Source organism: Cricetulus griseus, chromosome X, assembly GCF_003668045.3.
Source record: "Cricetulus griseus strain 17A/GY chromosome X, alternate assembly CriGri-PICRH-1.0, whole genome shotgun sequence".
Taxonomy (NCBI): Eukaryota; Metazoa; Chordata; class Mammalia; order Rodentia; family Cricetidae; genus Cricetulus; species Cricetulus griseus.
This window is the reverse complement of record NC_048604.1, coordinates 502,604-527,271: the sequence shown is the minus strand read 5'-3', so window position 1 is coordinate 527,271 and position 24,668 is coordinate 502,604. Positions and strand designations below refer to the sequence as shown.

The 24,668-nt window shown below is 39.5% G+C and overlaps 1 protein-coding gene across 10 annotated transcripts in view; it reads right to left on the bottom strand.

Moving 5' to 3' along the window:
- Window positions 1–24,668, bottom strand: part of F8 (coagulation factor VIII) — a 148,975-nt gene that overhangs the window by 123,957 nt on the left and 350 nt on the right. For 5 of the 10 annotated variants that reach the window (XR_003488308.1, XR_003488309.1, XM_027432491.1 and 2 more), the window contains exons 1-3: window positions 21,259–24,062; window positions 13,598–13,719; window positions 11,684–11,806 (exon numbers count right to left, since the gene is read on the bottom strand). Coding sequence is in view for 8 of the 10 variants with exons in the window: in XM_027432491.1 (XP_027288292.1) it covers window positions 11,684–11,806; window positions 13,598–13,719; window positions 21,259–21,404 (391 nt within the window). In the remaining 2 variants the exon portion in view is untranslated. The other 5 variants (XM_027432493.2, XM_027432494.2, XM_027432492.2 and 2 more) reach the window with 5 other exon arrangements.

Here is a 24,668-nt window from a genome sequence, read left to right as displayed (position 1 = left end):
AGAAAGAAATCGGACAAACATCACCCTGCACAATATCCACAAACAACAAAAAATATCTTGCGGTAACGCTAACCAAAAAAGTGAAAGACCGCTTTTTTTTTTTCCTCCGACTGATCACAAGGAGGTGACTCTCTGCTCTTACCCAACTCCTGTCCAAAGCGCCATTCACCCAGATCTCCCCAGGCTTGTGCCTGCTTGAAGTAGACACGCCCAGGCAGGGAGGAGCTTCTGAATCTGGGTACAGGCCACTCTTCCTTCCCTTTCCACTGACTGATCACACCGAGGTGAGTGACCCCTTGCTCTTACCCAACTCCTGTCCAAAGCGCCATTCACCCAGATCTCCCCAGGCTTGTGCATGCTTGGAGTAGACACTCCCAGGCAGGGAGGAGCTCCCTGAATCTGGGTACAGGCCACTCTTCCTTCCCTTTCCACTGACTGATCACACCGAGGTGAGTGACCCCTTGCTCTTACCCAACTCCTGTCCAAAGCGCCATTCACCCAGATCTCCCCAGGCTTGTGCATGCTTGGAGTAGACACTCCCAGGCAGGGAGGAGCTCCCTGTATCTGGGTACAGGCTACTCTTCCTTCCATTTCCGCTTACCAATCCGCAACGAGGTGAGTGATCCACTGCTCTTACCCAAATCCCTTCCAAAGCCCCATCCAACCCGATATCCCCAGGCCTGCTCCTGCTTGGGGTAGACCTGCCCAGGCAGTGAGGAACTCCCAGAGCCAGGAAACACGCCACTCTTACTTCCTGTCCTGCCTCCACACACCTGACCCCAATGGAGGCCTAACTCCTTCAGAGCAAGGAGACTACCAGGAGAGGTAAGACCATCCAGAGCTGAGGACATTTAATTCCTGGCCCACACATACTACTGGGTCACAAGAGGAGATAGAGATACCCCACCTGCACTCACTGGAAAAAGATATGGGAAGAAGGCAGAATAAGAACTCGCTCAACAACAGAAACACCAATATGACACCACCAGAATCTAGGGACTCCACTCCAGCAAGATATGAAAAGCTCAACACAGTGCATGAAGAAGAGATGGACCTCAAAAATTATTTCAGCAAGATGATAGAGACCGTTAAAGAGGAAACAAGAAAATCCCTTAAAGAAATAGAAGAAAAAGCAAACAAAAAAATTACACCAAATGGAGGAAAAGACAAACCAAAAAATTCAAGAAATAAACAAATCTCTTAAAGAATCTAAAGAAACCCCCCCCCAAAAAAAACCAACAAAACAAGTGAAGGAAGTTCTTGAAACAGTTCAAAGCATGAAAACTGAATTAGACACAATAAAGAAAACACAGAATGAGGCAATGCTGGAAAGGAAAAGACTGGATAAACGATCAGGAACTAAAGACATGAGTATAACTAATAGAATCCAAGAGGCAGAAGAGAGAATATCAGCTATTGAAGACTCGCTAGAGGATATATATTCATCCACCAAAGAAAACCTCAAATCCAACAAATCCCTAACACAAAATATCCAGGAAATATGGGACACCATAAAAAGACCAAACCTAAGAATAATAGGTATAGAAGAAGGTGAAGAAACACTGCTCAAAGGTACAGAAAACATATTCAACAAAATCATAGAAGAAAACTTCCCCAACCTACAGAAGGATATGCCTATGAAAGTACAAGAGGCTTACATGACACAAAAGAGACTGGACCACAAAAAGAAATCCCCCTGACACATAATAATCAAAACACCAAATCTACAGAATAAAGAGAAAATATTAAGAGCAGCAAAGGAAAAAGGCCAAGTAACATATGAAGGCAAACCAATAGAATCACACCCTCAATGGAAACTCTGAAAGCCAGAAGGTCTTGGATAGATATCCTACAAGCACTAGGGAGCATGGATGTCAACCCAGACTACTGTACCCAGCAAAACTTTCAATCACTATAGATGGAGAAAACAAGATATTCCATGACAAAAACAGATTAAACAATACATATCCACAAATCCAGCAATACAGAAGGTTCTGGAAGGAAAACTCCAACCAAACGAACATAACTACACTCACAAAAACACAGGCAATTGATAATCTAATTTTACCAAACACAAAAAGAAGTAGGAGGGAGAAATCCACACACAATGACACCACCAACAATAAATCCAAAACAAACAAGAACCAACGAACAATGGACATTAATATCCCTAAATGTCAATGGTCTTAACTTACCCATAAAAAGATATAGGCTAACAGAATGGATACGAAGACAGAATCCATCCTTCTGCTGTTTACAAGAAACACACCTCAACTTCAAAGACAGGCAATACCTCAGAGTAAAAGGATGGGAAAAGATTTTCCAATCAAATGGGCTCAAGAAACAAGCTGGTGTAGCAATCCTAATATCTAACAAATTAGACTTCAAACTAAAATCAATCAAAAGAGATGAAGAAGGGCATTTCATACTCATCACAGGAAAAGTCCATCAAGATGAAGTCTCAATCCTGAACATCTATGCCCCAAATATGAAGGCACACACATTTGTGAAAGAAACATTAGTAAAGCTCAAACCACACATAAACCCACACACAATTATAGTAGGAGACTTCAACACCCCCCTTACACTACTAGACAGGACCACCAGACAGAAACTTAACAAAGAAACAAAGGATCTGACAGAAGTTATGACCCAACTGGGGTTAACGGATATCTATAGAGCATTCCATCCAAACTCAAAAGAATATGCCTTCTTCTCAGCGCCACATGGAACCTTCTCTAAAATTGACCACATAGTAGGCAACATAGCAAACCTCCATAGTTACAAAAGAACTGAAATAACCCCCTGTATCTTATCAGATCACCATGCATTAAAGCTAGAATTCAACAACAATACGAATGGCAGAAAACCTGCATACTCTTGGAAAATGAATAACACCCAACTGCATCATTCCTGGGTTGAGGAAGAAATAAAAAAACAAATTAAAGACTTCCTAGAATCTAATGAGAATGCAGACACAACATACCCAAACTCTGAAAGCAGTGCTAAGAAGAAAGTTCATAGCGCTAAGTGCCCACATGAAGAAACTGGAGAAAAGTCACATGAGAGAATTGAAAGAACAACTGAAAGCATTAGAGCAAAAAGAAGCAAACTCACCAAGGAGGAGTAGACACCAGGAAATAATCAACCTGAGAGCTGAAATCAATACAGTAGAAACTAGGAAAACATTACATAGAATCAATGAAACGAAGAGTTGGTTCTTTGAGAAGATCAACAAGATAGATAAACTTCTAGCCAAACTAACCAAAAGGCAGAGAGAGAGCATGCTAATTAACAAAATCAGAAATGAAAAGGGGGATATAACAACAGACACTGAGGAAATCCAGAGAATCTTCAGGTCATACTTTGAAAACCTATACTCCACAAAATTCGAAAATCTAATGGAAATGGACAGTTTTCTGGATAGATATCACTTACCAAAATTAAACCAAGATCAGATAAACAGTTTAAATCGACCCATAACCCCTAATGAAATAGAAGCAGTCATTAAAAGCCTCCCAAACAAAAAAAGCCCAGGGCCAGTTGACTTCACTGCAGAATTCTACCAGAAATTCAAACAAGAGCTGATACCAGTATTCTTCAAACTGTTCCGCACAATAGAAGCAGATGGGATATTGCCAAACTCTTTCTACGAGGCTACAATCACATTGATACCCAAGCCACACAAAGATAAGAATAAGAAAGAGAACTACAGACCGATATCCCTCATGAGCTTCGAGGCTAAACTACTCAATAAAATATTGGCGAACCGAATCCAAGAACATATCAGAAAAATCATCCACCACGATCAATGAGGCTTCATTCCAGGGATGCAAGGATGGTTCAACATACGAAAATCCATCAATGTAATCAACCATATAAACAAACTGAAAAGGAAAAACCACATGATCATCTCAATAGATGCTGAAAAAGCCTTTGACAAAATCCAACATCCTTTTATGATAAAGATCTTGGAGAGAACAGGAATAACAGAAACATATCTAAACATGATAAACACAATATACACCAAACCAATAGCCAACATCAAACTAAATGGAGAGAAACTCAAAGTGCTTCCTCTAAAATCAGGAACAAGACAAGGTTGTCCACTCTCTCCATTATCTCTTCAATATTGTCCTTGAAGTTCTGGCTAGAGCAATAAGACAAGAAAAGGGGATCAAAGGGATACAAATTGGAAAGGATGAATTCAAACTTTCACTATTTGCAGATGACATGATAGTCTACATTAGTGACCCGAAAAACTCTACCAGGGAACTCCTATGGCTGATAAACACCTTCAGCAAGGTAGCAGGATACAAAATTAACTCAAAAAATCAGTAGCCCTACTATATACAGATGATAAATCCAATGAGAAAGAAATCAGGGAAACATCACCTTTCACAATATCCACAAGCAACATAAAATATCTTGGGGTAACATTAACCAAAAAAGGGAAAGATCTGTACAATAAGAACTTTGAGGCTTTAAAGAAAGAAATTAAAGAAGATACCAGAAAATGGAAAGATCTCCCATGCTCTTGGATAGGTAGAATTAACATAGTAAAAATGGCAATCCTGCCAAAAGCAATCTACAGATTCAATGCAATCCCCATCAAAATCCCAACACAGTTTTTCACAGACATTGAAAGAACAATACTCAACTTTATATGGAAAAATAAAAAACCCAGGATAGCCAAAACAACTCTTTACAATAAAGGATCTTCTGGAGGCATTGCCATCCCCGACTTCAAGCTCTACTATAGAGCCATAGTTCTGAAAACAGCTTGGTGTTGGCACAAAAATAGACAAATAGACCAATGGAATCGAATTGAAAACCCTGATATTGACCCACGCACCTACGAATACCTTATTTTTGACAAAGGTGCTAAATCTATACAATGGAAAAAACATAGCATCTTCCACAAATGGTGCTGGTACAATTGGATTCGGATATCCAGAAAATTGCAGATAGATCCATACCTGTCACCATGCACAAAACTTAAGTGCAAATGGATCAAAGATCTCAGCATAAATCCAGCCATACTGAATCTTCTAGAAGAGAAAGTGGGAATTACCCTTGAACAAATTGGCACAGGAGACCGCTTCCTGAACATTACGCCAGTAGCACAGACACTGAGGTCCTCAATCAATAAATGGGCCCTCCTGAAACTGAGAAGCTTCTGCAAGGCAAAGGAAACAGTCAGTAGGACAAAACGACCACCCACAGAATGGGAAAAGATCTTCACCAATCCCACATCTGACAGAGGACTGATTTCCAAAATATATAAGGAGCTCAAGAAGCTAGCCACCAAAACACCAAACAATGAAATTAAAAAGTGGGATGCAGAACTAAATAGAGAATTCTCAACAGAGGAATCTGAAATGGCTGAAAGACACATAAGAAAATGCTCAAAATCATTGGCCATCAGAGAAATGCAACTCAAAACAACTCTGAGATACCACCTCACACCTGTCAGAATGGCTAAAATCAAAAATACCAATGACAATCTATGCTGGAGAGGATGTGGAGAAAAAGGAACACTCCTCCATTGCTGGTGGGAGTGCGAACTTGTAAGACCACTCTGGAAATCAGTATGGCGGTTGCTCAGAGAAATTGGAATCAGTCTACCTCAAGATCTAGCCATTCCTCTCTTGGGTATATACCCAAATAGTGCATGTTAATACAACAAGGACATATGTTCAACCATGTTCATAGGAGCATTGTTTGTAATAGCCAGAACCTGGAAACAACCTAGATGCCCCTCAACTGAAGAATGGATTGAGAAAATGTGGTACATTTATACAATGGAGTACTATTCACCAGAAAAAAGCAATGGAATCTTGAAATGCGCAGGCAAATGGATGGAACTAGTAGAAACTATCCTGAGTGTGGTAACCCAGTTACAAAAAGACAAACATGGTATGTACTCACTCATATATGAATTTTAGACATAGAGCAAAGGATTACCAGCCTATAATCCTCTTCACCAAAAAAACTAGGAAACATGAAGGACTCTAAGGGATAAATGGTCCCCAGGAATGGAAGTGGCATGAACTCCTGAACTAATTGGGAGCATGAGGGTAGGAGGGAGGGATCTGCTACAATAAGAGCAAGAGAAGAGAAGTAGAGGAGAGGAAATGGAGGGGCAGAAATATTGAGTTGGGGGAAGAATAGAGGAGAGAGAGCAGGATGAGAGATACCATATCAGAGGGAGCCACTATAGGTCCGAGAAGAGATCTGGAACCAGGGAGATCTCCAGAGACCTACAAGGATGACAGGATCTGACAATCCAGGCAATGGTGGAGAGGATAACCTAAAAACCCTTCCCCTAAAATGAGATTGGTGACTTCTCTTTATGCCATCCTAGAGCCCTCATCCAGTGGCTGATGGAAGCAGAGATAGACATCCACAGATATACACTGAGTTGAAATCGGGAATTTAGTTGAAGAGCGGGAGGAATGAAGAGTGAAGGGGTCTGTCCCAGGTTGGAGAAACCCACAGGAACAATTAGCCTGAACAAGGGAGAGCACACCGACCCCAGATGCTGTCGGGGAGTCCAGTACAAGACTGATCCAGACCCCTGAACATGGATGTCAATAAGGAGGCCTCTGCACTCTAGGGAGCCTCTGGTAGTGGATTAGTATTTTTCCCTGGTGCAAGAAGGGACTTTGAGAGCCCATCCCATGTGAACGGTTACATCTGGCCCTGGACACACGGGGAAGGGCCCAGGCCCAGCACAGGAAGATTTGGTGGACTTTGCAGAGCCCCCGTTGAGGGCCCTACCCTGCCTGGGGAGTGTTGTGTAGATGGGGTGGGGGTAGGCTGGGGGTCGGGGAGAGGAATGGGCATGAGGGGAGGGAGAGGGAGAAGGGACTTACATGTGAAACAAGCTTGTTCCCTAACTAGAACAAATATTAAATTAAAAACGTGAAAGCCCTGTACAGTAAGAACTGTGAGTCTTTAAAGAAAGAAATTAAAGAAGATACCAGAAAATGGAAAGTTTTCCCATGCTCTTAGATAGGTAGAAAGAATCAACATAGTAAAAATGGTAATCTTGCCAATGCAATCTATAGATTCAATGCAATCCCCATCAAAATCCCAACACTTCTTCACAGACCTTGAAAGAACAATTCTCAACTTTATATGGAAAAACAAAAAAACCAGAATAGCCAAAACAACCCTGTACAATAAAGGAACCTCTGGAGGCATCACCATCCCTGACTTCAAGCTCTATTATGGAGCCATAGTCCAGAGAACAGTTTGGTATTGGCACAAAAATAGACAGACAGACCAATGTAATCAAAATGAAAATCCTGATATTAATCCACGCAACTATGAACACCTTATTTTTGACAAAGATGCTAAATCTATACAATGAAAAAAAGATAGCATCTTCAACAAATGGTGCTGGTACAACTAGATTCGAACATGCAGAGGATTGCAGATAGATCTGTATCTGTCACCATGCACAAAACTTAAGTGTAAATGGTTCAAAGATCTCAGCATAAATCCAGTCACACTGAATCTTCTAGAAGAGAAAGTGGGAGATACCCTTCAATGTATTGGTACAGAGACCACTTCCTGAACCTAACACCAGTAGCACAGACACTGAGATTTACGATTAACAAATGGGACCTCCTGAAACTGAGAAGCTTCTCTAAGGCAAAGGACACAGTCAGTAAGACAAAACAACAACCCACAGAATGGGAAAACATCTTCACCAACCCCACGTCTGACAGAGGGCTGATTTCCAAAATATAAAATGAACTCAAGAAGCTAGCCACCAAATCACCAATCAATGAAATTCAAAAGTGGGGCTCAGAACTAAATAGAGAATTCTCAACCAAAGAATCTAAAATGGCTGAAAGACACATAAGAAAGTGTTCAACATCCTTAGCCACCAGAGAAATGGAACTCAAAACAACTCTGAGATACCATGTTACACCAGCCAGAATGGCTAAAATCAAAAGCACCAATGACAATCTATGCTGGAGTGGATGTGGAGAAAAAGGAACACTCCTCCATTGCTGCTGGGAGTGCAAACTTGTAAGATCACTTTGGAAATCAGTATAGCGGTTGCTCAGAAAAATGGGAATCAGTCTACCTCAAGACCCAGCAATTCCTCTCTTGGGCATATACCCAAATAATGCACATTCATACAACAAGGAAATATGTTCAACCATATTCATAGCAGTGTTGTAACAGCCAGAACCTGGAAGCAACCTAAATGCCCCTCAACTGAAGAATGGATAGAGAAAATGTGGTACATTTATACAATGGAGTACTATTCACCAGAAAAAAGCAATGGAATCTTGAAATTCACAGGCAAATGGGTGGAACTAGTAGAAACCATCCTGAGTGAGGTAACCCAGTCACAAAAAGACAAACATGGTATGTACTCACTCATATATGAATTTTAGACATAGAGCAAAGGATTACCAGCCTTCAATCCTCTTCACTAAAGAACTAGGAAACAAGAAAGACTCTAAGAAAAAAAATAAATGGTCCCCAGAAAATGGGAAAGGCCAGGATCTCCTGAGCTATTTGGGAGCATGAGGGTAGGGAAGAGGGAGCTGGCAGAATGGGAGGAGGAGAAGAGGAGGGAGAGGAGGAAATAGAGGAGCAGAAAGTTTGAATTGGGGGAAGAATAGAGTAGAGTAGGATGAGACATATCATAACAGAGAAAGCCATTATAGGTCCAAGGAAAGATCTGGCACTAGGGAGATTTCCGGAGATCTACAAGGATGACACCAACTGACAACCCAGGCTTGGTGGAGAGGATAACCTAAATGCCCTTCCCCTATAATGAGACTGATGACTACTTTATATGCCTCATCCAGTGGCTGATGGAAGCAGAGGCAGACACACACATGTATACACTGAACTGAACTCTGGAACCCAGTTGCAGAGAGGGAGGAATGAAGATCAAAAAGTTTGGGACCAGGCTGATGAATCCCACAGAAACAGCTGGCCTGAACAAGGGGAGTATGTGGACCCCAGACTGATGTCTGGGAGGCCATCACAGGACTGATCCAGACCCCTGAACACGGATGTCAACGAGGAGGCCTCAGCACTCTATGGCGCCCCTGGTAGTGGATCAGTATCTTTCCCTAGTGTTAGAATGGACTTTGAGAGCCCATCCCACGTGAAAGGGTGCTCTCTCTGGGCCTGGACACATGGGGGAGGGTCTAGGCCCGGCCCAGGATGATGTTGTGGAATATGGGGAGCCCCTGTGGTGGGCCCTACCCTCCATGGGGAGTGGAGGGGGGAGGGAGCTTGTGAGGGGCTGGGGGGAGGGGAGGGAGAGAGTGAAGGGATTAACATGTGAAATAAAACTAAATTTAAAAAAATAAAACCTGGCGTTGGTGGCACATGCCTTTAATCCCAGCACTCAGGAGGCAGAGGCAGGCTGATCTCTGTGAGTTTGAGGCCAGCCTGGTCTCCAGAGCAAGTGCCAGGATAGGCTCCAAAGCTACACAGAGAAACCCTGTCTTGAAAAATCAAAAATAAATAAATAAATAAAAATAAAAAAATACAAAAAAGAATATAACAAGTGCTAGACAAGTGCTGTATCACTTAGCTATATCCATTCTCCCAAAGAAGTCCTTCTAATGGGTGAGGTGTGTGTGTATATATATATATATATATATATATATATATATATAATTTATTTTCTACACCTTTGTTCTTTTTTTAAAAATTTAGTTTAGTAACAATCTTATTTTACATATCAATCCCAGTTCCCTCTCTCTCCTGTCCTCCCATGTGCCCCAAACCAATCCCCCATCCCACCCCCTATCCATTCCCCAGGGAGGGTGAGGCCTTCCGTGGAGGATCATCAAAGTCTGTCACATCATTTGGGGCAGGACCGAGGCCCTCCCCCATGTATCTAGGCTGAGAGAGTATCCCTCCATGGGGGATGAGCTCCCAAAGCCCTTTCGTGCACTAGGGATAAATACTGGTTCCACTGTCAGAGGTCCTATAGACTGCCCAGGCCTCCTAACTGACACCCACATTCAGGGGGCCTGGTTTGGTCCAATGCTGGTTCCCAAGCTTTACAACTGGGGTGTGTTAGGATAAATCTTTCCACCAATAGCCACCTGAGCCCCACAGCCACGTGTGTGCTTTACGCCAGCTGCCCGAGTTCTGCCCACCAAGTTAGGTCCCCAAATAGTATACAGAGACTTCTATTATGTACAAATGCTGCTTGGCCAATGACTAGAATTCTCATCTGTTAGCTCAGTCTTAATTATCATAAATCTATATATTTTATGAGACTTATCTTATAGAGGATGCCTTCCGCTGGCGCCCTCTCTTGCCGGTGGATCACATGGCGCCTCTGGAGGAAGTGAGAAGGGGGAAAAGGACCACTTCCTGTTTCTCCTTCCTTAAATATGATTCTCCCTGCTATGTCACTTCCTTCCTGGATCACTTCTTTACTACATTTCCCAGAATCCTCTTTGACTCCCAGTTCCGTCTAACTTGCTGCCTCCTTGGCCAAACAGTTCTTTATTCAACAATCAATAAGATGAACATACACAGAAGTACATTCCCCATCAGGGGTCTGTGTGCTCCCACTTGGTCAAGTCAGCTGTTTTTGAGGAGGGATGAGCAAAGGCGTCAAGACCATGCTGCAGATATACCTTTGTTCTTATACAGAACAATGACTATATGCTATTATGTTATATTCTAGTGAAAGAACAAATATATGTAATAAACCTATCTTGAAATATTTGCATTCTAGTAATTTTGAAATACAAATTGAAGAACTAACATCAGAGACTGTAAATGATAGAGGTCTCAATTAAAGATCACTTTGCTTCTTGAGTTTTTGCCTTTCTTGGGAACTACTTATAAAAGTTTATATTAGTGAAACTCTCTTTCTTGTGTGACAAGACCTTTTCATAGGCAGATTAAATATGGCTGATGTTTTTCCTCCCTCTATAGCTTTTCCATATTGTTCAGCATCAAGACATATAGGAAAATATTCCATTATCATCACCACCATCTGTAAAAATCAAAGCAAGTTTTCAGTGGCTATCTTTGTCATAATGTTAAAGAATTCTGCCCAAGAATGAAATAAAAAAGAAGGAATACAGAGCAGAAATTGTGAGAAAAAATGATGCTGAAGGCATTATTGAATCATTGGTCCTTTCAGTATAGAACAGTGGTTTAGAGCACAAGTTTTAGGGTTGGATAGGCTTAGTTGTGGACCTGATTCTGTCACTGGCAAGCACATGGCCTTGAACCCAGCACATATAAGTAATTACTGCTGCTACTGTTATTAAATTTCAATGCATCTATACCAGAGAGAATCAATACAATTCAAGGTGTGACACTGTTATGGTTTAGACATGCCCCTCAAAGTTTCTTGCACTGGAGACTTGGTCCCAATGTAATAGCATTGAGATATTTAAGAAGGAAAGGTTAATTTTGGCTCACTGTTTCAGTTGTTTACATCTATGATCCCTTATTATACTATATAACATGGAGCTGTCATAATAGCTGATGCTCTTCGAACTCAGAACTATTACTTATATAATCCTCTTACTTTGTAAGGTGTCCAGCTAAGTGTAATTTTGTAGTAATCCAAAATGGAGTGACATTGCGCTTATTACCAAGAACATGTTTATAATCTTTCTATAACCAGAATGACAAGGCAATAGGAGAGAATTTGACTTACCCTCAGAAGCTTTCCAGTAGGAAACACCAACAGCATGGAGACTGACAGGATGAGAAGCCATGTTTTTAAGTGTAATGACCACAGTGTCATGAACTTCAGTCCAAATAGTAGGACCCAGAAGACCTGTTGAAATGAGATGCCCCTCAAAAGTTACTTGAAGGATAACCTACCAGAAAGCCTGTCATCATAAAAGTGAGGGTTAATGTCACAGTGGAAAAGCATGCCACTTTGAAATTGATGAATAGCAGTTATACTTTCCACTAACCCTAGTTCAGTCTCAGGGTTATTCTGAGGAAATATTTCTGATAAGTCATTCAATGTTTCATTAATTCAGCTATCTAGGAGAAAAACATTAAAAGCAAATAAAACAAATGCAAAAGTCTTGATGCATAAATAAACTTGGCATAGTTTAATAATATGGCTGAATTAATGTCAATGACCAGTAGAATAATAAAAAATAAGATTAGAGATGTATACAGGGAACACAGTATATAGGACCTTATGGGAGGGAAGGAGGGAGAGAAAAAATGGAGAGATCATAGGTGATTCCTATGACTGAATTTAGATTATAACACAGAAATCAAGAGGAAATTAAGAGTGATAGTATGTGGGTGTTTTCATAAGATGCCTGTAAGTGGTTTTTTGAATTAACTGAAGTCAGTGGTATGAAAATATGAAATAGTTTTGTTTTTCCAAGATGACTACAGGGTTTTTTTTTTGCTGCATTCTGTAGAACTTTTCTTTCTTGCAACTTTGATCAAGCCTAAATCTTTTCTAGTAATCTTCAGATATTAATAGACACTAATGTTTTTAGGTGTTAACAATTTCAGTCCCTTTTATTGACAAACTTTTATGTCCTCTGAATCTTTTTATTGTTTATTTTATTTTGTGTCTATGAGTGTTTTTGCTTGCATGTCCATGTACACCAAATGTGTGCTTGGTGCCCAAGGAAGTCAGAAGAGGGTGTTGGATTGAGGAGTGGAGTTCCAGATGGTTGTGAATCACCATGTAAATACCAGGCCCTCTGCAAGAGCAACAAGTGCTGTTAACCTCTGAGCCATCTCTCTAGCCTGATGTCCCCTGAATGCTAAAACTCTCTTTATCCTCCTGCTAAGTTTTAAACAACTCAAAAAATTTCAACAAGTAAAATTACTTTTTTAGGCAGCTTCATACAATTCTTGACTTCTTTTCCTAATCATCCTTATCAAGTGGCCTCACTCCCATTTTTGAGTAGGGAGCAGACCAAGAGTGTTTTCCAAAGAAATTCTCAATAGTAAAGCTTATATGTTTTTATCCTTCTTTCATATAGGCTGCAGAAGGATCATGGGCCAGGGTTTGAAGAACCAGTTTATTGCTACTACATGAAAAAAAATTCTTAATCAAGGCTCAGATCTCTCTTTAAACATGACAGTATTTGTCTCCTAAAATTCTCAGCAACATTTCTAAGACAGGTAATAGTGGTGTTGCTCAGTAGTAGAGAACTTGCTGAACATGTTCAAGGCTCTAGATTAGATGGCTAGTATTGATAAAAAACATTGTTAATGCAATAAATATCTTAAGATCTTGTTACATGCTTATTTGACATCTAAGTGGAGATAAAGAGTTGATATTTAGAGATGGGGTTAAAATTAAATACAGAAGTGGAGTTATTAGAATATAGGTGAAAATTTAAAGCTTTAAAACTATAGAAGATACAACTGGACTGAAGAGAGAGAGAAAAGGAAATAATTCAAGACCAAGCTTGTAGAAGCCAAGTAGAGAAGATAGAAAATCTAGTCAGCATATTTTCCCGAAAGTAGCAGTTAAGGACACCTGGTTAAAGAATATAACCTTTGGTAACTACCCTCTATAAGTACAGCGTTGAGGTTAGGCATTTTTGCTAGGAAATTAGCAATTCAGTATTATTTTCATTACCCATCCAAGGTGGCCTGGGCTTAGCCATGTTGAAGAGGTGGTCCATGTATTCTACAAACACAGTCTTTTTGTACATGATGGAGGTGTTGAATGGAAAAGATGTTGGCATTCTAGGAAGAAATCTGGATGAAGAAAAGAAAAGGTCAGTCATTTTGAAGGTCTTTATTTGATCCCACTTCAAAAACCAACTGGAAATATTTTCCTTCATCTCACTTTCCTCTAATATCTGTAAGCAAATTATAACATGCACATGCATCCTGAACTTGCTTCCTTCTCTTCCCTGTAGTTGTTGATATAGATGTTGCCCTTCCTCTCCACAATAATTTCCTGCATGTAAAAGAAAGAACAAAAACGAGGAAAATGCAGACAGTAATTTTTTGCGTTCCTTTCAAAAGCCATAAAATCAAGATTAGCTTTTGTTCAAGCATTTACTTCATCAAGCAGGACATTTATACACCCAAAGCTATAAAAATCATATAAAGATGAACAAAAACTATCAGTATTTTAACCATGAGAGTTGGAGGTATTTCTGTCTAATTTGGTTTGCACAATTACTGCAAGCTATAAATGCATAGAAACACTAATCCTTAAGCTGAAAACTTAAATGTGCAACTGCATTGCACGTGCAAAGCTTGGGAGCAAGGTAATAAGACCTCCTTCATAAAGGGACTGGAGAGATGGCTAAGCAGTTAGAACACTTGTTGCTTCGACAGAGAACTCAGGTTCTATTCCCAGCATCCACATGGCCACTCTCAACTGTCTATAAGTCAAGTGGCAGGGGATCCAATACCCTCTTCTAGCTTCTGTACATACATGGTGCACATACATACACATTCAGGCAAAACACTCATACAGAAAATAAAAATAAAATATTTTTAAAAAGACCTCCTTCATGAGACATACAGACATCTAAACCATGGAGACACTATGGCGACCATGGGAAAATTCATCTGGGTACATACCATGGCAGAACCACCTAGCAGGTCCCTGTGTTTGTACCCCAAAGTTGTAACAAGCAGTGTGGATGAAAGATGTGATGTCTGAACTCTTTCAGCAAAACATAAAACTGTCCATCTGCCTATAGAAAAAACTCTTCCCTGCCCTGCCACACATGTGTGTACATGTCCTCTGCAGTTATATACTACAGGAACCATAAGGGATGAACAGTAGAAAGGAGACAGACTGACACAGAGGCACATCAGACAGAAGACTGTACCATCTCAGAGGGAGGCTCTGTGGCTCCTAGAGTGTGTAAATGTAGAAACAAAAGTGGGAAGTAGTAACTGAAAGAATGAAGCAGATCTTCCTAAGGTAACATCTAGAAGGGATCTCTTAAGTGGTGACCAGCTTTGGCTCCATTCACACAAAGAAAAACCTAATAGAAGAGCAATCCAGTCCTCTAGGATCTAGCAGTCAAATGTCTGAACTGATACTTTATATTTCAGAGACCTCTGTCAAGGACTCTGACAAAGCAGGACAAGGTGGAGCTGACCTAACCCCTACCATATTCTGCTGGCCCACTCTTCCATTTAGCCCTGAATTTGACTCCATTCCAGGGTTTCCAAGATACCCGAGAGCCAGTTGACTGGCTCTGCCAAAGGAAGGCCTTGACAATGAACATTCCATACTGGCTGTGGTCCAAGGGCAAGGAGTTGATAAGGAAGCTCTTCCAGTAAATAGAATTTCCTTGCAGAAAAATGTATGGGAGAACTGCATGGGTCAGAAGGCTAAGACAACTGTATAAACAGGGGAAAGGGGAACCTCTAATCTTTTGCCTCATCACACTTGTGGTCTTGCAGGAGATAGCTGATGACGACCAGTTTCTGGGGAGAGCCACTCCCCCAAGCTTACAGATGGGTCAACATCATACACTAGTACTACTATAAGATAAAAATTGACTATTGGTATACCACAACCCATTTGTTGATGGAATTGATATATAGTGGTAGAGGCAAAATACCCGCAATGGGCCAACATTTAACCAGTGCTACTAATTGTTTGATATATTAAAAGAGAAATCACACAGGGTTCAGTTATATACAGACTGCCTGTTATATAAGATTGTGTTTGGCAACAAATGTCTTTGTTTTCTTGTCAGTAGCTTAGTAAGGGCTAGAAGAACAGTGACAAAGATTTCTGGGGTAGAGATATATTAGTGAGTGCAAAGAAGAAAGATCTTCACACCACATGTTAATTCTATTGGAAAATTTCCACTGTTGAAGAAGCACAAAACAACACAGATAAAATGTCTTACAATTCATGCTAACTTTATTTCCTCCTTACTTTTGAAGGCATTGTTTTTGTTTCCCTTGGAATTTGATATATAAATTCTGCCAAATGTACTTGGCAATAATTATCCCTGACATGAATTGTTCTTTCAAATTTTATCTAAAACCCATTGGAAAAACCATTATATTTTCTGACCCTTGCTTAGAAGAAGCTGAGCAGCTGCAGGAACAGATAATATAAATTTGAATTTCCTTAGCTGTTTATTTTAGACCTTGGCAGAGTCTGTCAGGATGTGTTTAGAGTCATCTTATCCTGTTGTCAAAATAATCTAGATTATAAAATGTTAACATAAAGACAAAAATTCTACTTTTTTCTGGTAAATACATGTGACTTACTGCTAATGAATTATTTACTTCATTAAATACATTTTTAGTGTGTGTGTGGTATAGTTTGTGTGAATATGGAGGTCAGATGTTGATGTTGGATGTCTTCTATCTCTCTCTACCTTATTTTTATCTTTATGTATCTGTGTGAGTATATGCCACATGAGTGCAAGTACCTGCAGAAGCCAGAAGATGGCTTTGGATCCTGTAGGCCTGGAGCCACAGGTGGTTATGAGCCATCATGTGGGTGCTGGGAATTGAATTTGAGTCCTGTGTAAGAGAAGAAACAACTCACCCTCTGGGCCATCTCTCAGGATTCCACTTTATGTTTTTTTTAGATTTAACCTGGAGCTCACTGACTATACAGTAAGGTCCAAGGATTTGCCTATCTCTGCTTCCCCAGTATTAGAATCTTTATGTGGGTGCTGGTGATCTGTCATCAGTTCTTCATGCTTGTAAAGCAAGCACTTTACTGCTTGAGTCATTTCTCAACCCTCCTAAATAAAGTTTTATACCAAATGTATTATTCATTGTGCCAGGCCTCTAGGTTTACATTCTAATGCAAAGCACTTCATGATGTATAATTCTCTCAATATTAATTGTTAACAAAACCAAACAGATAAGTGGCCAACTTTTCAATAATATACCAGATACCCAATTTTCTGGGCTGCTACTCAGGGTACTCAATTGTAGGCTATGTAAACTATAGAATGAACCTGTATCCCTTTCTCACACCATACACAAAAACAAACTTCAAGTTAATCAAAGACCTTAATGTAGGAATTAAAAATGTAAACTGCTTAGAAGAAAATGAAGCCTAAGATCTGTCAACTATTTCTTACATATGATGTCAAAAAGTATATGTAACTAAGGTTAAAAAAAAAAAACAGGTAAGTTGGTTTTCATCAAAATGACAGACTTTGAGCTTGAAAGAATACTATTAGTAATGTGAAAAGATTACTCACAGCATGGGATAATATAAATCTTATAAAGTTGTAATATCAACACTATATAAATAATTTTAAATCTCAATATTAAAAAGACAATACAGGGGCTGGGGAGATGGTTCAGCAATTAAAAGTACTAGCTACTCATCTAGAGGTGCCAGGTTCAATTCCCAGCACCACATGGCAGCTCACAACCATCTGTAACTACAGCTGCAGGGAATCTGATGTCATTTCTGCCTTCTGCAGCCACAAGCAACACACATGGTGCACAGATATACACGTACTTTTATCAATAGCCTCTATTAGTCTCTCTTCATGGCACCAAGCCTTAATTTCTCTGCATGATTCCTTTAATCCTGGAACACCAAATATTACTGAGGCTGCATCTTCACTAATGGTCTCTTCTGGCACTCACAGTGCCAAGCCTCAGCTGCAAAATAATCAGGGGAATGATCCAATTAACAATAGCCTCAAAAATTACCTAGGATGGGGGCTGGAGAGATGGTTCAGCAGTTACAAGCACTGGCTCCTCTTAAAGAGGGCCCAGGTTTGGTTCCCAAACCCATGTGGTGGCTCACAACTGACTGCAATTCCAGTCCTAGGGGATCACTCTTCTGACCTCTGTGGTGGGTATTAGGCACTCAGGTGGTGAACTGACATGAACACAGGCAAAACACTCATATACATAAAATAAATAAAGCCATAAATTTGTTTTAAAACTTACCTTGGTATCAATCTAACCAAGGAAGTGAAAGACCTTTCAGCAAAACTTTAAAACACTGAAGAAAGAAATTGAAGAAGATATTGGAAGATCGAAAGACCTCCCATGCTCAAGGACTGGAAGAATTTGTATTATGAAAATGACCATCCTATCAAAAACAATCCACAGATTTAATGCAATCCCAATTAGCATTGCAGCTTCATTTTCATAGAAATATAAAATGACTATATTAAAATTCATATGGAAACAAAAGGATCCCCATGACCAAAGAAATCTCGAGCAAAAAGAATACTTACTGCAAGAGGTACTACTATTGCTGATTACAAGTTACCCTACAAAGAGATGGTAAAAAAAAAGCATAGTACTAGCACAAAAGAGACAAAGACAGACAGATAAATGGAATTGAAGACCCCAATATAAGTCCATGATCCTACAGCCACTTGATTTTTGACACATGGGCCAAAAATATGCACAGGAGCAAAGATAACATCTTTAACAAATGGTGCTGGACAAGGTGGATATCTACAACTATAAGAAATGAAATCCTATCTCTCACCATATGGAAAATAAACTCTAAATAGCTCAAAGACCTCAATATTAGATATGAAACTGAAATTTCTAGAGGAAAAAGTAGGGAGCACACTTCAAGATATAGAAATAGGCAAGGGTTTTCTGAATAAAACATTTTTGATTGCTTAGAAAATAAGGCCAATAGTCAACAAATGGGACCTGTTCATCAAAGGAAACCTTCTGTCCAGTGAAGAAACAGCCTATCCAACAGAAGAAAATCTTTGCCAGCTATACATTGTACAGATCAATTTAGAATATACAAAGAAAGTAAAACAAACAAAAACAAGAAACAAACATTCCAAAGGAGAGAATCAACCAAGTCCTACCCAGCTATGACACCTATGAACCACATTAGTGACCAGAATGGCATGATAACCCTAAGGGTGCAGTAGTGACATGCTTACCTGGGTGGTAACTAAAACAGCTGTCTATTTGGAATTAAGACCCACTCAACAAGAGGGAAACCATGTCTGGTACTGGAAACCTAGCTAACTACTCAGTGCTAGTCCAGTTATGGATATTGAAAGAGAATTTGAATCAACTATTTTACTAAACCAATCAGCATAATCCCTAATGACAATCTAAACATTTTTCTTGTACCCAGAGATAACTGTAGTCTTCACCTGTCATCAAGGAAATATCTCTTTATAACAAATGGAGATCATAACAGAAAACCACAACCAATCACAGTACACTATAAAACACTGCCACACCTATGATTTAAGGAACATTTTGGGAGAGTGGGTAGAAAGATTATAAGAGCCAGAGAATCAGGGACTTTGCTATGAGATTGTGTCTCCTAGTAATATCAGAAGCTACACCAAAAGGTCTCACCAATATAACTGTCCAAATGTGAACTAAATAGGATGACACCAATAGACATGCAAAGTGAACTGGGAAAATCCCAGGATGCTCCAACACTACACAAAGAACTACAGACAACTAAGAAATGATGAGAGAGGTAGAAATAGTCTTCCCTGGGAAAGAGCATACCAATTGCCATCCAGTATCAAATGGTCAGCCCTGAAAAAATAATATGAGTAACATTATAGACTGAGAAGTTTATATTTAGGAATATATATGCACATACATATATATATATATATATAGCCAATCAATAATAATTAATGAAAAAGAGACCATGAATTTGAAAGTGAGCAATATGGTCGAGGATTTGGAGAGAGGAAAGGGAAGTGAGAAATGTAGTTACATTTGAATCTCAAAAAAAGTAAAACAGGAAAGGTGTAAGAAAGAAATAACTCATTTTTTAAAAGGCAGTAGAACTGAACAGAAAGTTCTCACTAGAAGAAATACAAAAGCTAATAAACACTTTAAAAAGCATTTGACATAATTAGTAATTCATTAGCAATTAGAGAAATTCAAATTAAAACTATGTTAAGATTCCCTCTCATCCCAATTAGATTGCCCATCATCCAAAATAAATAAATAAATAAAATAACAACAAATCCTGGTGAGGATGTGGGGAAAAAGGAACCCTTACCCATGGAGTATAAACTGATGCAGCCACTTTGGAAATCAGTGTGGAAGTTCTCAGAAAGCTACAAATAGAACTACTATATGAACCATATACACTACTCCTGGGTATATGCCTAAAAGAATACATATTCTACTACAAAAATATTTGCATACCCATGTCCATTGCTGCTTTATTCACAATAGCAAGGAAATGGAATTAGCCTAGATATCCATCAGCTGATGAATGGATAATGAGAATGTAGTACACCAGTGGAATTCTATTTAACTATAAAGAAAAACAAGCCTGGCAGGTGGCACACATCTTTAATCCCAGCACTTGGGAGGCAGAGGCAGGTAGATCTCTGTGAGTTCAAGACCAGCCTAGCCTATACAGTGAGTTCCAGGACTGCCAGAGTTGTTACATAGAGAAACCCCGTCTCAAAAAAAAAAAAAAACACAATGAAATATAAAATAAGTAATTTCAGCATTCAACTTGATAAACAAAAATAGAATAACAGAGTGATTCAAATAAAATTAGAAAGAATGGATTAATGAAATTAAAAAGCAGAAACTGAAGTAATAGAAAAAAGAATTGACAAATAATCTCAAAAGATACTTGTTAACAAAAACCAATAAAATCAGGAAATGTCCTGTCTTATTTTTAAAAAGAAGGAGAGAAAAAGAGGGAAGAATGTAGGGGGAGATAAAGGTCAAGAATGACAAAGGAGATGTAAGTACAGACATTACTTTAACAAAATCATAGATTAGTTTATAATTCAGTTTCAATACCTTATACAATCAAGGTATAATATATTTACAAAGAAGTAGAAAAATTGAAATAAATCAATGATCACTATAATACCTAGGAGCTCATTTAATGGCCTAGTCTCATCAGATAAACCACAATCCCTTCAAAAGATGAAAAGCTTCTGATGCCATGGCAAATATCATATAAAAAGTCTATCACATGCATACTCCTGAGAATTTCACTGTAGTTCTTTCTATGGAAGGTTGGGGTAGGCCAAGGGAAAGTCTACCTTTTCTCTCTCGTGCTCCTTGCCTCTTCACTCTCCCTCATCCCATCCTTCTCTCTAAATCACAGTGATAGCATGCAACAAAGAATCAATGAACAAACAACAAAAATCAACGAGTAGCTTAGGTCCTTGAGAAGAAATGGCAAGCAGCATGGTGCAAATAATCAGACTGCATACACACCTTACCTGCAAATATTTGAAGGACTTAACTAATTATCAGTTATCCACCCTTGCCTAGTGTCTGCACCTTTTTCTAGGCAGTCATATCCTTACAATGTTACGTTCAACAGAGCATTTTTACCTTGTGTCCATGTGCAGCACATTGAGCATGTCACTCTGTCTATAGTTCCAGTACAGTTCCACTGCACCCAGGTAATATCTTCTGGTGGCACTAGAGCAGAAATAGAAAAGGCTTGGAAAGAAGCAAGTGAAGAATGCTATTTGCATGGCTTTTATTACTAGAAAATATTCAAGTAGAGAAAAAAATTAACTCTTCTCTAAAATATCTTTAGTTCTCAAGAAGAAAAATGTAAAATTTTTATGAGTTAGCAAAAAGTCCTAAATATTTTGTAGAGGATTTTATGGAAGTTTATCTTATGAGAGTGACAGTAGCATTAGCACTAAGCAGAGCTGAAAGGATTGCTTCCCTTTTGGCAGTTGGAAGCAGATACAGGAAAAACTGGAATAGGAATAGGGTGGCTGAGCTAAGGCTTAACCCATTCCCCTCTGAGAGCCTCCTACCAAGTTTGAATCTTTGAGAAAAAGGAATAGAATGCTGAAGAAGAGGTCTCAATTGTACTCAGATTCCTAGACTGTTGTAAAAGTCTCTTCCTCAGTACCAACAGCAAAGAAACTACATGGTGAAGATTCTGGAATCTGAATGAAATGTTGTTTGTAGTGATACATCATTTATGATTTATTAAATATTGCCTGAAGATTCAGAAAGAAAAGTCAGCCTCAAGCTACAGATATCAGGCAGTGGTAGTACACACCTTTAATCCTAGGACTCAGAATTAAGAGGTAGATGGATCTCTGTGAGTTCAAGGTCACACAGATCTACACAACAGTGAATCAGTCTACAAGAGAATTATAGCTCACACCTTTAATCCCAACATTAGGGAAGTATATAAGACAGAAGCAAGGTCTCAGAGAGGCTTTTCATTCTCCAGCCACACTGAAGAGTAAGAGTATTCGTTCTCCAGCCACACTGAGGAGAAGCAGCAGTTTGAGACTTTGTGAAGAACTCATTTGTCAATCAGCCCTTTCAGCCTAAGGTGAGAGGTAGTGGCTGCTTTGCTTTTCTGATCTTCAGCTTGAAGTTTGAACCCCAATATCAGTCTCTGGGTCTTTTATTTATTCATGTTACAAATAGTAAAAGCTTCTCAGTAGCAGCCCCCTTTGGGACTAACCAGATCCCAGACTGCTTCCCCCGCAGAAACTCTTTAGCTTCCTACATGACCTAGAGACCCAGGTAAGAAACCAGTGCCCTCTGTCCTGTTTGTTGTTTTTGTTGCTTTGTAAACTTAACATAAACTAGACTTATTTGTGAAGATGAGCCTCAGTTGGCAAAATGTCTCCATCAAGTGGCCGGTGGCAAGTCTGCTGGGCATTTTCTTATTTAATGATTAATATGGGAGGCTCCAGGTCACCGCAGGCAGAGCCACTCCTGGAGAGGTGGTCCTGAGTTGTATAAGAAATCAGGCTGGTCAAGCTACAAAGAGCAAGTCATTAAGCAATACCCCTCTATGGTTTCTGCTTCAGTTCTTGCATCTAGGTTCCTGCCCTAAGTTTCTGCCCTGACTTCCATCAGAGATGGATTGTTATCTGGAAATATAAGTTGAAATAAACTCTGTCACCCCAAGTTGCTTTTGATCATGGTGTTTTATCACAGCAATAGAAACCTTAACTAAGACACCCTTTCTCCCCAAAAAGCTAGGAACAAACTTAGCATATGTCCCATCTATATTGAGCATACATCCAAAAGGACTCTACATCATACTATAGGGATACTTGTATATCCATATTCATCGTTATTCAATTAACAATAGCCAGGAAATGGATGTCCATCAGCTGAAGAATGGATAATGAAAATGTGGTACATTCACACAATGGAGTATTATTCACCTGTAAAAAATGAAATTATCAAATTTACAGGTAAATGGAGACAGCTGGAAATATTCATTCTCACTCAGCTAACCTAGACCCAGAAAGACAAATTTCTCAAGTTCTCTCTCATATGTGAATATAACTCTGAATCTTTAGATATATGTTTTTAAATTGTAGTGTCCATATAGATCAGAAAACTAGGCAAGGGCCAGCAAGGGAAGGCAGATTTCAAGGGAAGTAGGATAGACTGCAGGTGATATGAAAAGAGAACAGGACTAATTGAATAAGAAGGGTTAAGTGAGGGTAAGGATGGAAGGGCCAAATAGAGAAGGAATATGGGGAGTGATTACTAACACTAAAGGTATCTGAAAAAAGCCATATGGAAACTCGCTACTGTAGAAGCTTTCTAAAATATGCATATAAGAGTTGAAATGTAGTTCCCCCTGCAACAGGGTGGCAATGCCCCTACTAAACACCACAGGCTAATAAATATAAAGCCCAGCGCTTTATATTTATATTATTGGCCCCATAGACCTCCAAACATGGTAGGCTATTGCCAATGTTATCGGCAATTATTCTACAGTACTTGATGGTAAGACCCTATTACTGAAGTATCTTGAGTCATAAAACATAGGAAAATCAAGTTGACACTGACCTGGCTAATAAAAATAGAGGTGGGGGAAGAAAGAAAAAAGAGAAAAAAACAGCTTTATCCCCACTGACAAGATTTCACAGTGCTGTAAGATTATATACATGTTATTGGGTGAGACAAGTTGCCAACAGTCTTAGGCAGCAGCTATGAACCTTGTGAGCTATAATAATGGCTGCTGTGGATGGCAAGGTACTCCCAATCACTTTATGTTTATGTTTAAAGCCCACTCCACAGGACAGAACTCATACATGTTATGGGTCCAAAACTCCATGGCTGCCTAAGTCAATGGGAAGAACCTAGTACTACTGCTTTCCTAAATGGACACAGAAATAAATTGCCCCCCAATATCTTACCGTTGTACCCATAAATAGGTCATCTTTCAACCCTCCTCTAGGAAGCTTCTTTTTGCAATATACTCACAACTAGTAAACGTACAGAAAATAAGAGACAATGAAGTATTCAGCTCTAATTGAGATATCTGTATCACATCCCCTCTCCAGTTCCAGGTGATTCTATGCCCTCTTTTGGCCTCTGAGGGTTCGGCACACACATGCTGCACAGACATATATGCAAGCAAAACACCCGTATACATAAAGCAAAAATAAATCTCTTAAAAATACATAAACTTTAAAAAGAGGGGCAAAAGAGCCGTTATAATACAAATGTACATTATTAATGTGGCTGGAATGCCTTAAAAATGTTTAAGATAAGTTTTTCAGCACTGAAACAGCATTGGAATGAGCACTGGAATGAACATACTCTCACGGCTTACATAAATACGCACAATCTGAAATAAATAAACCTGAAATAAACCCATCCCTAAGGCGAAGAGGTTTTCTGCAGGAATAGCTAGCATTCCTCTGCGCGAGTGTGGGGCTGCAGCTGAGGTTGGTGAAGCAGCTGCTCCGGGACAGGAAAGCTGTCTCATTGTGCCAGGCCCGCCCTCTTTTGCT